The 14912-nt window shown below is 44.8% G+C and overlaps 1 protein-coding gene across 1 annotated transcript in view; it reads right to left on the minus strand.

The window, feature by feature from the left end:
- Window positions 1-14912, minus strand: part of LOC125113481 (phospholipid-transporting ATPase IB-like) — a 168777-nt gene that overhangs the window by 2476 nt on the left and 151389 nt on the right. Inside the window, exons 36-37 of the mRNA XM_047756226.1 lie at window positions 8925-9023; window positions 5699-5793 (exon numbers count right to left, since the gene is read on the minus strand). Coding sequence (XP_047612182.1) covers window positions 5699-5793; window positions 8925-9023 — 194 coding nt within the window. The remainder of the gene's footprint in view (window positions 1-5698; window positions 5794-8924; window positions 9024-14912) is intronic.

The raw sequence follows: 14912 nt of genomic DNA on the forward strand, positions 1-14912 counted from the left end.
GATTCTGATGTGAGGCCACACCCTGCCTGAGAACTGTGTCCTCGCGGATGCAGCCTGGCGGAGCGGCTGGGGACTCATGCCTGTTTGATATGGGGCTGCGGCCGAGCCCAGGCTGCACAGCTCTGACAGTGGCCCGTGGGTCTCTGAGTGCACTTTCCCACCTCCATTCGAGAGGACAGTCCCGGGAAGGTCTGCATTTTGAAACGGAAACATACCCTCCCAGAACCCAGAAAGGTAGCTGATGAAGCTGAGAACCTGCGGCTGGACAACACACAATCTTTATCTCAAGCCTGGTAAGGAACCCACACGCGGGAGCTACTCCTGTTTTTATTCAGCCGATTGGAACAGGCGTTCGAAGTGGTTTACTCAAGTTTAAGTGAATAAAAAGGTCAGGGCTGGAAATTCCCAGAGGAATTAATTCATTCATCAGCGCTCCCTCCCTGGAAAAATCCATCTTCTAATCATCTGTGTAAGCTGTGCTGGCAGCACAGGACCAGGCAGAAAGCGAACAGGTCTTTTCATTCTTCTCGCTTGACCAGGTTAGACAATAAAGCAGTTGTGCACCTGAGTAATCCCTTCAGGTTAATAGATGACCCAGGAGTTCCCGTCGTGGCTCAGTGGTAAACGAATCTGACTAGCATCCATGAGGATGCAGGTTTGATCCCTGGCCTCGCTCAGTGGGTTAAGGATCCCGCATTGCCATGGGCGGTGGTGTAGGTCACAGATGCCGCTCGAATTTGATGTTGCTGTGGCTGTGGTGTAGGCCGGCAGCTACAGCTCTGATTTGACCCTTAGCCTGGGAACCTCCATACACCGAGGGTGCAGCCCTAAAAAAGCAAAAATAAAAATAAAATAAAAGATGACCCAGGGAGTTCCCATCGTGGCACAGTGGTTAACGAATCCGACTAGGAACCATGAGCTTGCGGGTTCGGTCCCTGCCCTTGCTCCGTGGGTTAACGATCCGGCGTTGCCGTGAACTGTGGTGTAGGCTGCAGATGCGGCTCGGATCCCGTGTTGCTGTGGCTCTGGCGTAGGCCGGTGGCTGCAGATCCGATTCAACCCCTAGCCTGGGAACCTCCATATGCCGCGGGAGCGGCCCAAGAAATAGCAACAACAACAGCAGAAAGACAAAAAAAAAAAAAAAAAAAAAAAAAGATGACCCAGAGCCAGCAAATGCTGCTCACACCCACATATACCTAAGGTTTACCACGTGGCTCACTAATGAGAGTGGCTTTACTTTGAGGGGCCAGCTCTTTGAACGAAGAAGAAAGAAACTCGTGTCCACGTGTTATGCACTGGCTTATTCAGTGTGGAAGGAAGCATGAGTGGAGTGGCCCCCAGTCTTCTCGATACGGTAGAGTCACCAGGCAGCTGGCAAGAAGGCCAGAATTCAGGCCCAAATGCAACACCAGCAGTTCTCAAACTTGAGTGGACACCGCCTGCAGGGCGTCTGATTCAGCGAGTCTGTGGTGGGGTCAAGAGCTGATATTTCCAGCAACTTCCCCGGCGGTGCTTCTGCTGCTGGGCTAAGGACAGTCTGCGAAGAACCACCATGTTCAGCCATTTTCACTGCAAGCTCAGGATGGACCAGGTGTCAATAGCTTCCAGCCCCCGGGGATGTCCCTTCTTCCCACTTCAGAAGGATTCGATGAGAATCTCAAGGAGGAACTTGGGGGTTTCCTGCGTGTAGCCCCAGATGCTGTGAGTGGCTGTGAGGACCAGGGGGAGCACCCTCCTTGAGAAGGGGGTGCGGGCCCACAGCTGTGGCAGGAAAACCCAAGGCTTACTGAGATCTCAGAGGCCCCCCTTTCCGAGCTTAAGTCCAGGCTGTGTCAGCCATGCGAACAACCAAAGGTGGGAAAAGAGGTGTCTCTTTGCTTTATTTTAAAGGGTCTAAACACAGAAACAAGGACGGCTGCTACAAAGCAACATATAAGAAACTCCCCCATCCTTTTAAGACAGAAGACGTGTCCGAACTTTCAATGGTTTCCTCCCCACTCGGGTGGAGGAAACAAGCCTGTCTTTCTTCCTGATTTAGTTCTTGACCTCAGGCCTCCAGGGGGCAGGAGGACGGCCGGCGGACTCAGCCCAGCAGCAGTACTTCTCCTTGGGTCACGGCCAGACCCGCACACGAGGGGATCTTCTGTGATGTTTCAGCAACATCGCCCCATCGAAGGCCCTGGCTGATGCTTTAGAAGTTGCTTTCAGACATCAGTGATTTGTTGTAATTTCTGTGTTCATTCCAAATAAACATGTGCTTTGGAACCTAATTTTGCATCTGTAGTTTTGTACTCTTTTCCTTAAAAGGGTCCCGCAAATGCTATGAAGTTCTGGCCTCACACACTGGGCTGTGCTCTTGTTCAGGAGCAAAACACACCTTTTGGGAACCTGGGCTGGTTTTCCTCTTTGCGGTGTTCCCAGGGAGGAGGGGTTGTTGAAGTGGGCCAACAGGGACCCCAACCCTCCGCCTGCCCAGCCCGCACCCCTCAGCAACAAAGAGGCACCATCAGTCCAGCAGCTCCCGCCTGCTGGACCTTTAACTGCCCATTTGCATCCAAACAGGGGTGCAGAGGGAGCCCCTGGCTCTTAGCATCTCCTGCCTTCACCCTCTTCAGGAAGTCCTGACAGCCAGAAAGGAGTGACGGCCTGGAGAAAGCACTCAGTGGACCCCCTCGTGGACTCGCCCTGGCCGGCCGCCTAGCGCATCTGCTTCCTAGACACTCGGCCGCAGCCAGGATGGGCACAAACGGGCAGAGGCAGGAAGCGAAGGGGAAAAGCGGGGTGGGGGAGAAGGAGGTGGGAATTTTCAAGTCATTTTTTTCTTCAACCTAGTAAGACATTCAGCGGACTTCAGAATCAACCTTGTCATTTTATAAGCAGCTCCGTGCAGGAAACCGCCCTCAACCACAAGCCTCTTTTTGGCCAAGCTATATTGCAACTAGCTTTTTTTTTTTTTCTTTTTAGGGCCACACCTGTGGCATATGGAGGTTCCCAGGCTAGGGGTTGAATCGGAACTGCAGCTGCTGGCCTACACCACAGCCACAGCAGTGCAGGATCTGAGCCATGTCTGCGACCTACACCACAGCTCACGGCAATGCCGGATCCTGAACCCACTGAGCAAGGGCAGGGATCAAACCTGAAACTTCACGGTTCCGAGTCTGATCCACTTCTGCTGAGCCATGACGGGAACTCCTGCAACTAACTTTTAAAGTGGACACCCCCTGAGCTCTGCAGCATTTCCAGCCCAAGCTCACCTTTCAAACCTTTTACTCTACAACACCCTGCCCAACCTGCTGGTTCTTTCCATGGACCGAAGAAGCAGAGTGAGGACTCCGAATTAGGAGGTGACTGGTCTCTCCCCCAACTTCCCTTCTATCATCCCCTGAACAGTGTGACCAAACCGTGTGGGCCCCCCACCTTAAAGCCTGAGATCACTGCCCTGCTCCGCTTTAAACCATTCCTGGCCCCTGGCCGAGCGGAACCTTCAGCAGTGGTTTGGGGGAGACTGCTGGCATTCTGATTAAAGGAAAGGTGCCCTCTCACCATTTGTGAGTTTTGTTTTGTGAGCGGCAGGCAACAGGGCCCAACTTGGTAAGAGTTCCTCAGAATTTTGCCTCATCCGTTGGCTCATTTCATTCACTGTATTATACATTTGGGACTCTGATAAAATCTTTAAGAAAGTCAATCTTATGTTTTAAGAAAGAGTTGGTATTTTGCGATTCACAGAGAACTCCCCCCCGCTCCCCGTTTCCTACTTGAGGCGCTCAGAGTACTTTATCCCAGCAGAGAAACACACGGGGCCTAAAGAGCTGCAGACTGGCTGAGGGACTTGGCCTCAAGCGACAAAGGATGATGGGAGTGGAGGAGACACCCTAGGACCTGGGGTAATTCAGTAAGAGCCCTGACCAACCCATGGGCTCCTCTTTTCAATATTTGAAAAATAGTGAGTCATGAAAATAATTCTTCTTACATATTTTCCTTTTTTTTTTTCTTTTTTGTCTTTTTGCCTTTTCTAGGGCTGCTCCCGCGGCATATGGAGGGTCCCAGGCTAGGGGTCTAATTGGAGCCGCAGCCGCTGGCCTACACCACAGCCACAGCAACGTGCGATCCAAGCCACGTCTGCAACCTACACCACAGCTCAGGGCAACACCGGATCCTTAACCCACTGAGCAAGGCCAGGGATCGAACCCGCAACCTCATGGTTCCTAGTCGGATTCATTAACCACTGAGCCACGACGGGAACCCCTTACATGTTTTCAAAGTAACTGAAATTTATCTTTCCTATTTTTCATACGTATCTGATGATAATCTGAGGTCATTCCTAGTCTTGTATATGCGAAAGGTTTTGCGGGGATTGATTTCGGGACTACAACTCCTGCAGAAAGCAGGTGTCCCTCAAGGTGAGTCCAGACCCACCTGGTCCTTCACACCCCATGCTGCCTATGCTGAGCCCGATGGCAGGAAATACCGAAAAGACAGAGAGGCTGCAGCTCGGAGACGCTGACTGCGGTGCCCTGGGCCCCGCAGCAGGTTCAGAGGCAGAGCTGGGATGCAGCAGCCTCTCCGCCTGACTCCCATGTCTCTGCTCTGGACTTGAACTTCGCAGGGAGGCAGACTGGTTAAAACACATGATCTACAGGAGTTCCTGTTGTGGCATAGTGGGTTAAGAACCCAACTAGCATCCATGAGGACATGGGTCGATCCCTGGCCTGGGTCAGTGGGTAAAGGATCCAGCATTGCTGTGAGCTGTGGTGTATGTCACAGATGTGGCTCAGATCCTGCGTTGCTGTGGTTGTGGCATAGGCTGGCAGCTGCAGCTCTGATTCAACCCCTGGTCTGAGAACTTCAGATGCCATGGGTGCAGCCATAAAAAGAAAAAAAACAAGACAAAAACAAAACATGAGCTATAAAAAGAAAAAGGTGGGGTAAGGTGATATTTGGGCAAAGACTTAAAGGAAGTGAAAGAGGAGCCTCCCAGGTATAAGAGGGGTTTGCTTTCTAGGCCGAGGTGCCGGCAAGTGCAGAGGGCCTGGGGCAGAAGCGCTCCTGGCGCAGTGTGAGAGGAGCCCAGAGGCTGGAGTGGGACTCGGGAGGAGGAGGAGGTGACATCAGGAGAGCGACGGGGTCCGATTGTGTACATCTGAAATGGTACATTGGGCACCTGGCCGAGGATTTTAAAAACATGAGGATTTTCCACTTAGAAGCACGAGACCAGGAATCACCTTCCCTCAACCTGTGCTTTTGCTTTAGGCCAAGTGCACACATTTCTCTATGAGATGACCTTAACTTTTTAAAAAAAGAGACAATAGTAGTCTCTTTTGAAAAAAGTGTTACCCTTCGAAAAAAACAATGTGGTAAAATACACGTAACATACAATTTTCCGCCCTGCTGTTAAGTGCGCAGCTCAGTGGCGTTAAGTTCACACACATGTTGCGCACCCATCACGCCTTCCATTCCCAGGAACCTGTTCTCTCCTCCCCCCTCCCCCCAGCCCGCAGACACCTCCCCCTCCCACTCTCTGGCTCTAGGGACCGGGTCATGACCCGTGGTGTCGTACAGTCCTTGTCCTTGTGCATCTGGCTTAATTTCACTCAGCGTCATGTCTCCAAGGAGAAGGACCTGCAGTTTAGTTACCCGTCCTGCTTGGGAGTCCAGGGAGTCTCAGTGCTGTGGCCCCACCTTCCCACCCGTGACTTACGTGGGGCCCTCAGATCCACAGAGCTGTTCCGGAAGACGATCTGGCAGGGCTGGGAACTCAGGGACACTTGGAAATTCTTGGCTTCCACCCTGGGACTAAACCAAACAGACGGACTTTAGTTCACTAGAACAGATTTCAAAGGCGTTTGTTGGAAAAAAAAAAAAAGTTGTAAGGTGAAAGTAAGAAATTGACCTCATTTGGAGAACGTTCACATATTTAAAATAAAATGGATACTATCTGGACACTCTCAGCAAAAGGCTGCATCTAAAACGGTATTTTGCTGTGAGCATCCCTTATATACCATCGTCATAACTTTCTTTTCCGAAGAGTTGAACTGGATAGTAAGTGTCCCCCTTGTCCCTGGAGATTTTTATGGCAGATATTTTTAAAATCTTTGTTCCAGCTTCCTTTTCTTACAGCAAAGCCATCGCCTGTACTGGTCCAAGACACCTGACCATGGATGTCAAAACTTAACTTTACTTCAGCCGGTTGTCCTTGTTATTTCATGCTGTTGGTTGTGCTTTTAGCTCTATGTTATTTACTCCTGAACATGCACATGTTTCTGTTGCACCACGACAGGAACTCCGGAGTGTGATTAGTTTTAACAAAGGTGTTTATTTATGTATCCTCTCCAAGATCTGTTTTTATGACAGTGCCATACTATTTTGATTACCACAGCTTTGTAATATCATTTGAAATCATAAACTGTGATGCCTCCAGCTTTGTTCTTTTTCATGACTGCTTTGGCTATTTGGGGTTTTTGTGGTGCCATACAAATTTTAAGATTGTTTGTTCTAATTCTGTGAAAAATGCCATTGGAATGTTGATAGGAATTGCCTTTAATCTGTATTTTGCTTTGGGTGGTATGGAAATTTTAACAATATTCATTCTTCCAATCTATGAGCATGGAATAATTTTCTATTGATTTGTGTCTTTTCTTTCATCAGTGTCTTACAGTTTTCAATGTACAGGTCTTTCACTTCCTTGCTGAAATTTATTCCTAGGTAATTTATTCTTTTTGATGCAATGGAAAATAGGATTGTTTTCTTAATTTCTCTTTATGATAGTTCATTATTCACAACAGGTTTTACTGTGTTGATTTTGTAACCATGAAGCTTCACTGAATTCATTTATTCATTCTAACAGTTTTTTGGTGGAGTCTTTAGGGTTTTCTATATAAAATATGTCATCTACAAATAGTGACAGTTGTACATCTTCCTTTCCAATTTAGATGCCTTTATTTTTCTTGCCTAATTGCTCTGGCTAGGATTTCTAATACTATCTATGTTGAATAAAACTGGAAAGAAAGGGCATCCTTGTCTTGTTTCTGACCTTGGAGGAGAAGTATTCAGCTTTTCCCTGTTGAGTATGATGTTATCTGTGGGCTTGTCATATATGGTACGGCCTTTAGTGTGTTAAACTGCATTCTCTCTATACTTGCTTTCATGAGAGTTTTTATCACAAATAGATGTTGAATTTTGTCAAATGCTTTTTCCGCATCTATTGAAATGATTACACAATTTCTAGCCTTCATTTTGTTAATGCAGTGTATCAACACTGTGTGATTTGCAGATGTCAAATCAATCTTGCATCCATGAACAAATCCCACTTGGTCATGGTGTCCGATCCTTTTAATGTACTGTTCAATTTGGTTTGCTAATATTTTGTTGAGGATTTTTTTGCATCTATGTTCATCTGGATATTGGCATGTAATTTTCTCTTCTTGTACTGTCTCTGTCTGCTTTGACCTGGTGAAATGAATTTATTTATTTATATTTTTGTTTTGGTAAAGTGAATTTAGATGTCTTCTTTTTTTGGATAGGTTTGAATAAAATTGGTAATAATTCTTCTTTGAATGTTTGATAGAACTCACCAGTGAAACCATCTAATCCTGGACTTTTGTTTGTTCAGAGGTTTTTTTACTACCGATTTAATCTCCTTACTCAATCTATTCATTTTTTCTATTTTTTTTCCATGATTCAGTCCTAGTAGGTTGCATGTTTCTAGCAATTTATTGATTTCTTTAGGTTGTCCAATCTGTTGGCATACAATTAGTCGCAGTAGTCTCTTATGATCCTTGTATTTCTGTAGTATCAGTTGTAATATTTCCTCTTTCATTTCTGATTTTATTTATTTGAATTCTCTCTCTTTTCTTTCCTTACTGAACCTAGCTAAAAATTTTTTTTTGTTGTTTGTTTTTTTTTTTTGTTTATCTTTCCAAAGAAAAACCAGCTCTTAGGTTCACTGATCTTTTCTACTGTCTCTATTTCATTTATTTCCATTTTGATCTTTGTTATTTCCTTCCTTCTTCTAAATTTAGGCTTATTTTATTCTTCTTTATCTAGTTCCTTGAAGTGTAAAGTCAGACTGTTTAATTGAGGTCTTTTTTGGTTTCTTAACATAGGCATTGATCACTATGAACTTCCCTCTTAGAGCTGCTTTTTCTGCATCCCATAAGTTTTGGAACGTGTACTTCCATTTTCATTTCTCTTAAGATTCTTTTTAACTTCTTTTTTTGATTTCTTCTTTGACCCTCTGGCTGTTCAGTAGCATGTTGTTTAATCTCTACATATTTGCAAATTTTCCAGTTTTCTTATTGTAAGTGATATCTAGTTTCAGACCACTGTGGTTGGAAAATGTTTAATGTGGCTTCAATCTTCTTAAAACTACTGACATTTGCTTTGTGGCCTAATCTATGATCCATCCTGGAGAGTGTTCTATGTGCACTTGAGAGGAATGTGTATTCTGTTGCTTTTGAATAGAAAGTTCTATAATATCTGTTAAGTCCATCTGGTAAAATGTGTCATTTAAGGCCAACGTTTTCTTATATTGTACTGCTCTCTATTTTTCCTCTTAGGTCTATTAATATCTGCTTTATATATTTAGGCATTCCTAAATATAACCTGGGTGCATAAATATTTACAAATGTTATATCCTTTTGTTGGATTGAACCCTTTGTCATTATGTAATGTTTTCCCTTGTCTCTTAATAGTTTTTGTCTTAAAGTCTGGAATATTGAAGTTGTCATTGGCTGAGAAGAAGACCACAAGGGGAGCTGGTGAGAGAGGAGCCTGCACTCCTGGGGATGTGAAGCATGTTCTACATGCACTAATGAACCTGAGAAATTACAGAGAATATGGAAGCACCTGGGAGGGAGGGAAGGGTAAGGAAAACAATAGGGAGAATGGGTTTTTAATAAAAATTAGGATAAAGAGAACAGCCTTACTTCTCTTCAATGACTCCGGAACAACCAAGTTCTTGACCTTTGCTACTTTCCATCTCCCGGACCACTTCTAGCAAAGTTCTGCTGCAGGTATTTCTAATCCTGTATCAGATGGAAAGATATTTTAAAAAACATAATACATGACAATGCAAATTCATTTGGCATTAAAAAGGGAATGAAATGCTTATATAGGCTATGACATTGAGGAACCTTCAAAACATGTTAAGTGAAAGACATCAATCAGAAGGGACCACAAATAGTTGATTTCTTTTATAAGAAAAGTCTAGAATAGGAAATGGATAGAGATAGATTTGCAGTTAACTGAGGTTGGAGGTGGGAGGGAGAAAAGCAGGAATGGGAAGTAGCTGCTGATGGATAGAGAGTTTCTTTGGGGTATGGTGAAAATGTTCTGGAATCAGAAAGAGGTAATGATTGCACAACTCTGCAAAATAGAAAAAAAAAGCAATGAATTGTACACTTTAACTGGATAAATTTTATGGTATGTGAATAACATCTCAATAAAGCTGTTTAAAAAAAAAACATAACACATGAGCTTTGCAGACTAGAAGCAATGCTTTCTCCCCTCTTGGATCATAGCTGGACATCCCTTAAGTACAGGAGAGGATCCCTTGGTTGGGTGGGGTGCAATGCCTCACGCCCAGTCAATGTGAAAGCCAGACTATTTTCCTAGCAGCTGAGAGCATCACCAGAGGGATGCTGGACAGGGCTGGGCAGTGTGCATCGACAGCCACCTACCCCAAACGCTTCTGACTTTCTGTGAGAGTCTATAAATCTCACCAGGTGTCTGTCTAGGCTGCAGAGGCCCTGACTCTGGGGGAGTCAATTGGCTCAAACCAAGCCCTACAGCTGAAGATTCCTAGAACTGAGACATACAGCTTTTCCACCATGGTTGTCATTCCAGAATCTTGGAGTCTAAATTCTCATTCAGCCGTGAGCCACCTCCATCCTTTACTTCAATCAGTGAGCCCCAGGGCTGGCAATGCCATTTACAGCAATGATAACCGTGCACTAGACATCCCAGTATTCACACATTAGGTGTGCATACCTGAAACATACAAGACAACCTAGATAGATGCTTGCCTTTCTGCGGAAACTTATTTCCAGTGGGGTCTGTGTCTATATGCAGGCATTGGTCTCCATACACTCATGCATTCCTTAAACATCTTTCTTGAGCCACAGTTCAAAATCAGACATCAAATCTACTTTCATAAACCTTCCAACATATAGGGAGAGACAGGAGACAGATGAGTGAATGTCAGGAAGGAAGAGGTCTGATGGTTGGGGCCCCACGTGATGTCAGGACAGCCTGAGGCAGGGGTGCAAGTTTGCCAGGAGTGTCAGCACAGGCTCTTACGAGGAAGTGGAGTTCGAGCCAGGGTGAGGGAAGAGTAGTAGGGGAGAGCATTTCAGACAGAAGGAACCTCATACACAAAAGCCCTGTGGTTGGAGGAAAGCAGCGAGCAGATCTGAGGAGGCAGGAGAGACGGGCCTGGAGCAGGCTGCCCATGGCCTTGGGAAGGATTTGGCCTTTGTCCCAAGAGCAAAAGCAGGTGAAAAGCAGAAGAGCAGAGGGCAGCACATGCATTTATGGGTTAGTCGTGGCTGTTTTGCAGAAGTGTTTAGGATGTTAGTCAGACTTGACGGTTTATAAATTTTAGGCTAGCTGAGATAGAAAATTATAAGAATAAGAAAACTGGTGGATTAGAGAAATCAAAGAGGTCAATGGTCAAGTTTTAGAACAAAAAAAGTCAAAGACTAAGATGCCACATACTTCAAAATAACATTATTAAAAATTAACAAGCCTAAATGCTAACGTGCATCTGAAGAAAATCCCACGTATCTAAGCCGTGTGCTCCAATTTAAGGAGTTTTCAAAGCTGCTCCCTAGAAAAAGGAAGCTGTCATTTCTCCCTGGACAGCAATTCTTCCACCAATATTTTAAATTAAAACCTATGCTGTCACTCTGTTTGCACTGCAATCAATCTTTTGCAAGCCTTTCTGAGTAAAGTCAAATTATGAACAACATATAAACAAATTAACCCTTTACCACGCTCTTCACAAACTGATCAGGTAAACTGATGGTTCACCTGCCATCAGGCGTGTCACTGATTCCCGTTACGGATGGGAACTAATTTCACAACCAAAAAAACTGAAGGAAATGCAGCTAACAAACAGCGTAAGGTTTAGACCTTGGAAAAACAACCCATCCTTTATCTTTCAGGTTCAAATGCCTGTGATTACTCATGATAAAAAAGTTCTACTTAGTGTACGTCCATCGAAGGACTCTGCTGGACACCACAACATGAACAAGAAGAAGAGAAACATTTTATAGAGCAGCCAAAGTAGAGGCAAAGGACATTATTTGCTATTTATTCTAAAACGAACAGGAGTTCCCGTCGTGGCACAGTGGTTAAACGAATCCGACTAGGAACCATGAGGTTGCGGGTTCGGTCCCTGCCCTTGCTCAGTGGGTTAACGATCCGGCGTTGCCGTGAGCTGTGGTGTAGGTGGCAGACGCGGCTTGGATCCTGTGTTGCTGTGGCCCTGGTGTAGGCCGGTGGCTACAGCTCCGATTAGACCCCTAGCCTGGGAATCTCCATATGCCACAGGAGCGGCCTAAGAAATAGCCAAAAAAAAAAAAAAAAAAGTAAAACGAACAGTTTTTGTTTTACAGGAAAAAAAGTTTAAGATAGATTATAAATATCTTCTAACATCTGGGAATAGATTATAAATAATAAGATATGTTATTTATTCCTTTTCCACAGAACAAGAGAACTACATTATAGATGCTTTACACATGATCAATCAATAAACTGGCGGATCAATAGAGGAAGTAAATAACACTATACGGTAGGTAATTTTCTGAGCACTTTTTATATTATCAAGTCATTAAAATACATAATTCCAGTTGATAATGTGCTATTTAAAATGTACATTTTTAAAATTATAGTTGATTTACAATGCTGTGCCAATTTCTGCTGTACAGCAAAAGAACCCAGTCATACCTATGTTTATATTCCTTTTCTTACATTCTCTTCCATCCTGGTTTATCACAAGAGACTAGATAGAGTTCCCTGTGCTGGACAGTAGCACCTCATTGCTTATCCATCCTAAATGGGACAGTCTGCATCTACTAGCCCCAAACTCCCAGTCCCCCCCCCCCCCGCCCAGTCCCTCCCCCCTTCTCCTTGGCAACCACAAGTTTGTTCTCTATGTCGGTAGGTCTGGTAAAATGCATATATTTAAAATGTATTATGTGCACATTAATATTAGATGAAGGACTTTATAAATTTTACATGAAATAGATGTTAAAATTACACTAAACCATATTACTTTCCACTACCATGTGTATTTGGCGCTTCACAAGCTCCGTCTAAATCATAGACATCTAAAGCTATCTAAACCCATCTGTTAGCTGCATTTCCTTCATTGTTTTGTTGTTAAACCGGTTCCCATCAGCAACGGGAGTCAGTAACATGCCTGACGGCAGGTAAACCTTGAGGTCAGCTGTGTGAAGAGCATGGTAGAGTGTTTATCTGTGGTTCATAACTTGACTTTACTCAGAAAGGCTTGCTAAGGACAACTGCAGGGCACACAGAGTGACAGAACCACTCCTGACTGCAAATCATACAGAGAAATACCCAGGTTGGCTGGACAGAAAGGACGCCCCTAGACAATCAGAGTGCCCCTCGAGCCTGGGTATCTTCTTCTCACGGCACAGGAGGAAGCCACACGCCAGGCAGCAGTACGAGACAACTCGCAGCGTTAAGTCTGCCATCCCGTCAACCAGGTCCAAGCAGAGTTCCTCGGGGGGAGCCTTGGGACCGTCGTTCCGGCCACAGGATCTAGGAGGCAGGGTCTGAAGCCTCGTCTTGAGCAGAGAGAGCCATGCCTGGCTCCCCTTGCACCGAGCCCCCACCCCATCTCTGCCCCTGCCCCTGTGGTCACAGGCCCCCTCCCCTGACCACCCTCCCCAGCAACCTCCCTTCCTTCTCAGATCCCAGATGGGAGAGGGGTGTTTCGAGCACCTGTGTGCACCACAAGGGATTTCTCAGGAACTGAAATACTGTTCGTTTCCAACAGCACTGTTTCCTTCTGAAAATATTTTCCATCTATATTACCAAATAAGCAGGCATTTGTGGCCCTGATTTTTTTAAAGTGCTATTTATATTTCTTTGAGAAAAATGTGCCCTTAAATCCAAATAGATGTGCAAGTGAGTGTTTGGAAGCTGGGACCACCTACGTGGACTCTTCGGGAAGTGAGGGCAGAGAGGCATCTGCCACTGCGGTCCCCAGGAAACTCTGTCCAGGAAGTTCCACAGTCATGGAAATGATGCCAAGTTTCCTCCTGAGGATGTGTGGCTGAGATGGCCAAAATTTATTACTCACAGCTCCAAAACTTATTTGGTCAGTGGTCAGCGGCATTAAATAGGTCTTAGCGCGGACTCTTTTAAAACCCGCGGCTTCTGTGAGTTGATTCCTCAGTGGTAGCTTCATCTGGCCATGGATGTTGATTTCCAAGGAGGGGTGAGGGGGCAGCTAGGTACTGAGGGGCCCCCCCTGCATCATCACCTGAGTGACTCCACATAACTGGGGGAATGGCTAAGGCCAGCTGCAAGTGACCAGTGCACTTCAAAGGCAAATGACAGTACGCCCATGAGTTAGTTGCATGATCCAGAATTCGGGAGACTAGGGCAAAGGCTGCTAGGGGAGAGTGATAAGAGCCTGTCTCTGCCCCTGAAACGTCTTACTTTCAGGACAATGTGAAGAAACGTCAATATCACAAACCTATGGGTACTTTCTCCCCACTCCCCACCGCCAACACCGATTGATGATTAGGACTGTTACGAAGGGTTTCTTCAACCCTTTTTTTTTGTCTTTTTGTCTTTTAGGGCTGCACCCAGGGCATATGGAAGTTCCCAAGCTAGGGGTCGAATTGGAGCTACAGCTGCCGGCCTACGCCGCAGCCACAGCAACGCCACATCCAAACTTCGTCTGCGACCTACACCACAGCTCACAGCAACGCTGGATCCTTAACCCGCAGAGCGAGGCCAGAGATTGAACCCGCAACGTCATGGTTCCTAATCGGATTCATTTCCGCTGTGCCATGACGGCCTCAAAGGCTTCTTAAACTTTCAGACAATTCTTGCTGAAGGTGGAATGCATGAAAAGACAACCCTCTCCCCACACACAGAGGATCTGATATATTTTGGGGGGGAATTTGAGAAATTTAAGTCTTCCACTTTGGAGACTATAAATAATTATGTTTGCCTCAACATAGAGAGGAATTAAGGAAGAAATGGATATTGAAAAGAAAAATAAATATCATCCTTTATAAAATGTCTTTCTCTGCTTATTAGTTAGTTGGAAATTTATACAGTTCTAGAGCTCTACTGTTTACAATGCAGAGTGTGTGCAATAATTAATATTATGTATCAATTATTTACACTTTTAAAATCTTATAATCTTGTGGGTTCTTTAACGTTACCTTTAATACCAGGGACTACAGGAATTTCTAACACCTTGGGTGGGGTTTTCTTTTTTTTTTTTCTTGATAAAAATAATTTGAGATTTTCTAATCTATTATTTAAATATTTGGGGAGAATTATATTTGAAAGAGTCTTACTTCAAATTTTGAAAATAAAGAATGCCCTTCTAATTTGAATATCTCCCTCCTATTTCTCAGTCGATCACTAGTTTTTAATCTGTGATCCTCTAGTATCATGTTTTGACTCCTATAAATTAGATAAAAGCTACATAAGTAGTCAAACCTCTAAAGAGTGAAGAGATGGACCACTTTTCAGGAAAAATTATCAGCTCAGTAATTTCACTACCAGATTTCCCTCTCATGCATTTTTATCCCATCCTTTTTTTTTCTTTTTTCTAAATTGATTGCTAGCAAATCTCCAGTGACAAAAAGCAGAGGGCCCTACTGTACAGTGCAGGGAACTATGTCAAGTCTTTTGGGTTA

Source organism: Phacochoerus africanus, chromosome 13 (genome assembly GCF_016906955.1).
Source record: "Phacochoerus africanus isolate WHEZ1 chromosome 13, ROS_Pafr_v1, whole genome shotgun sequence".
NCBI lineage: Eukaryota > Metazoa > Chordata > Mammalia > Artiodactyla > Suidae > Phacochoerus > Phacochoerus africanus.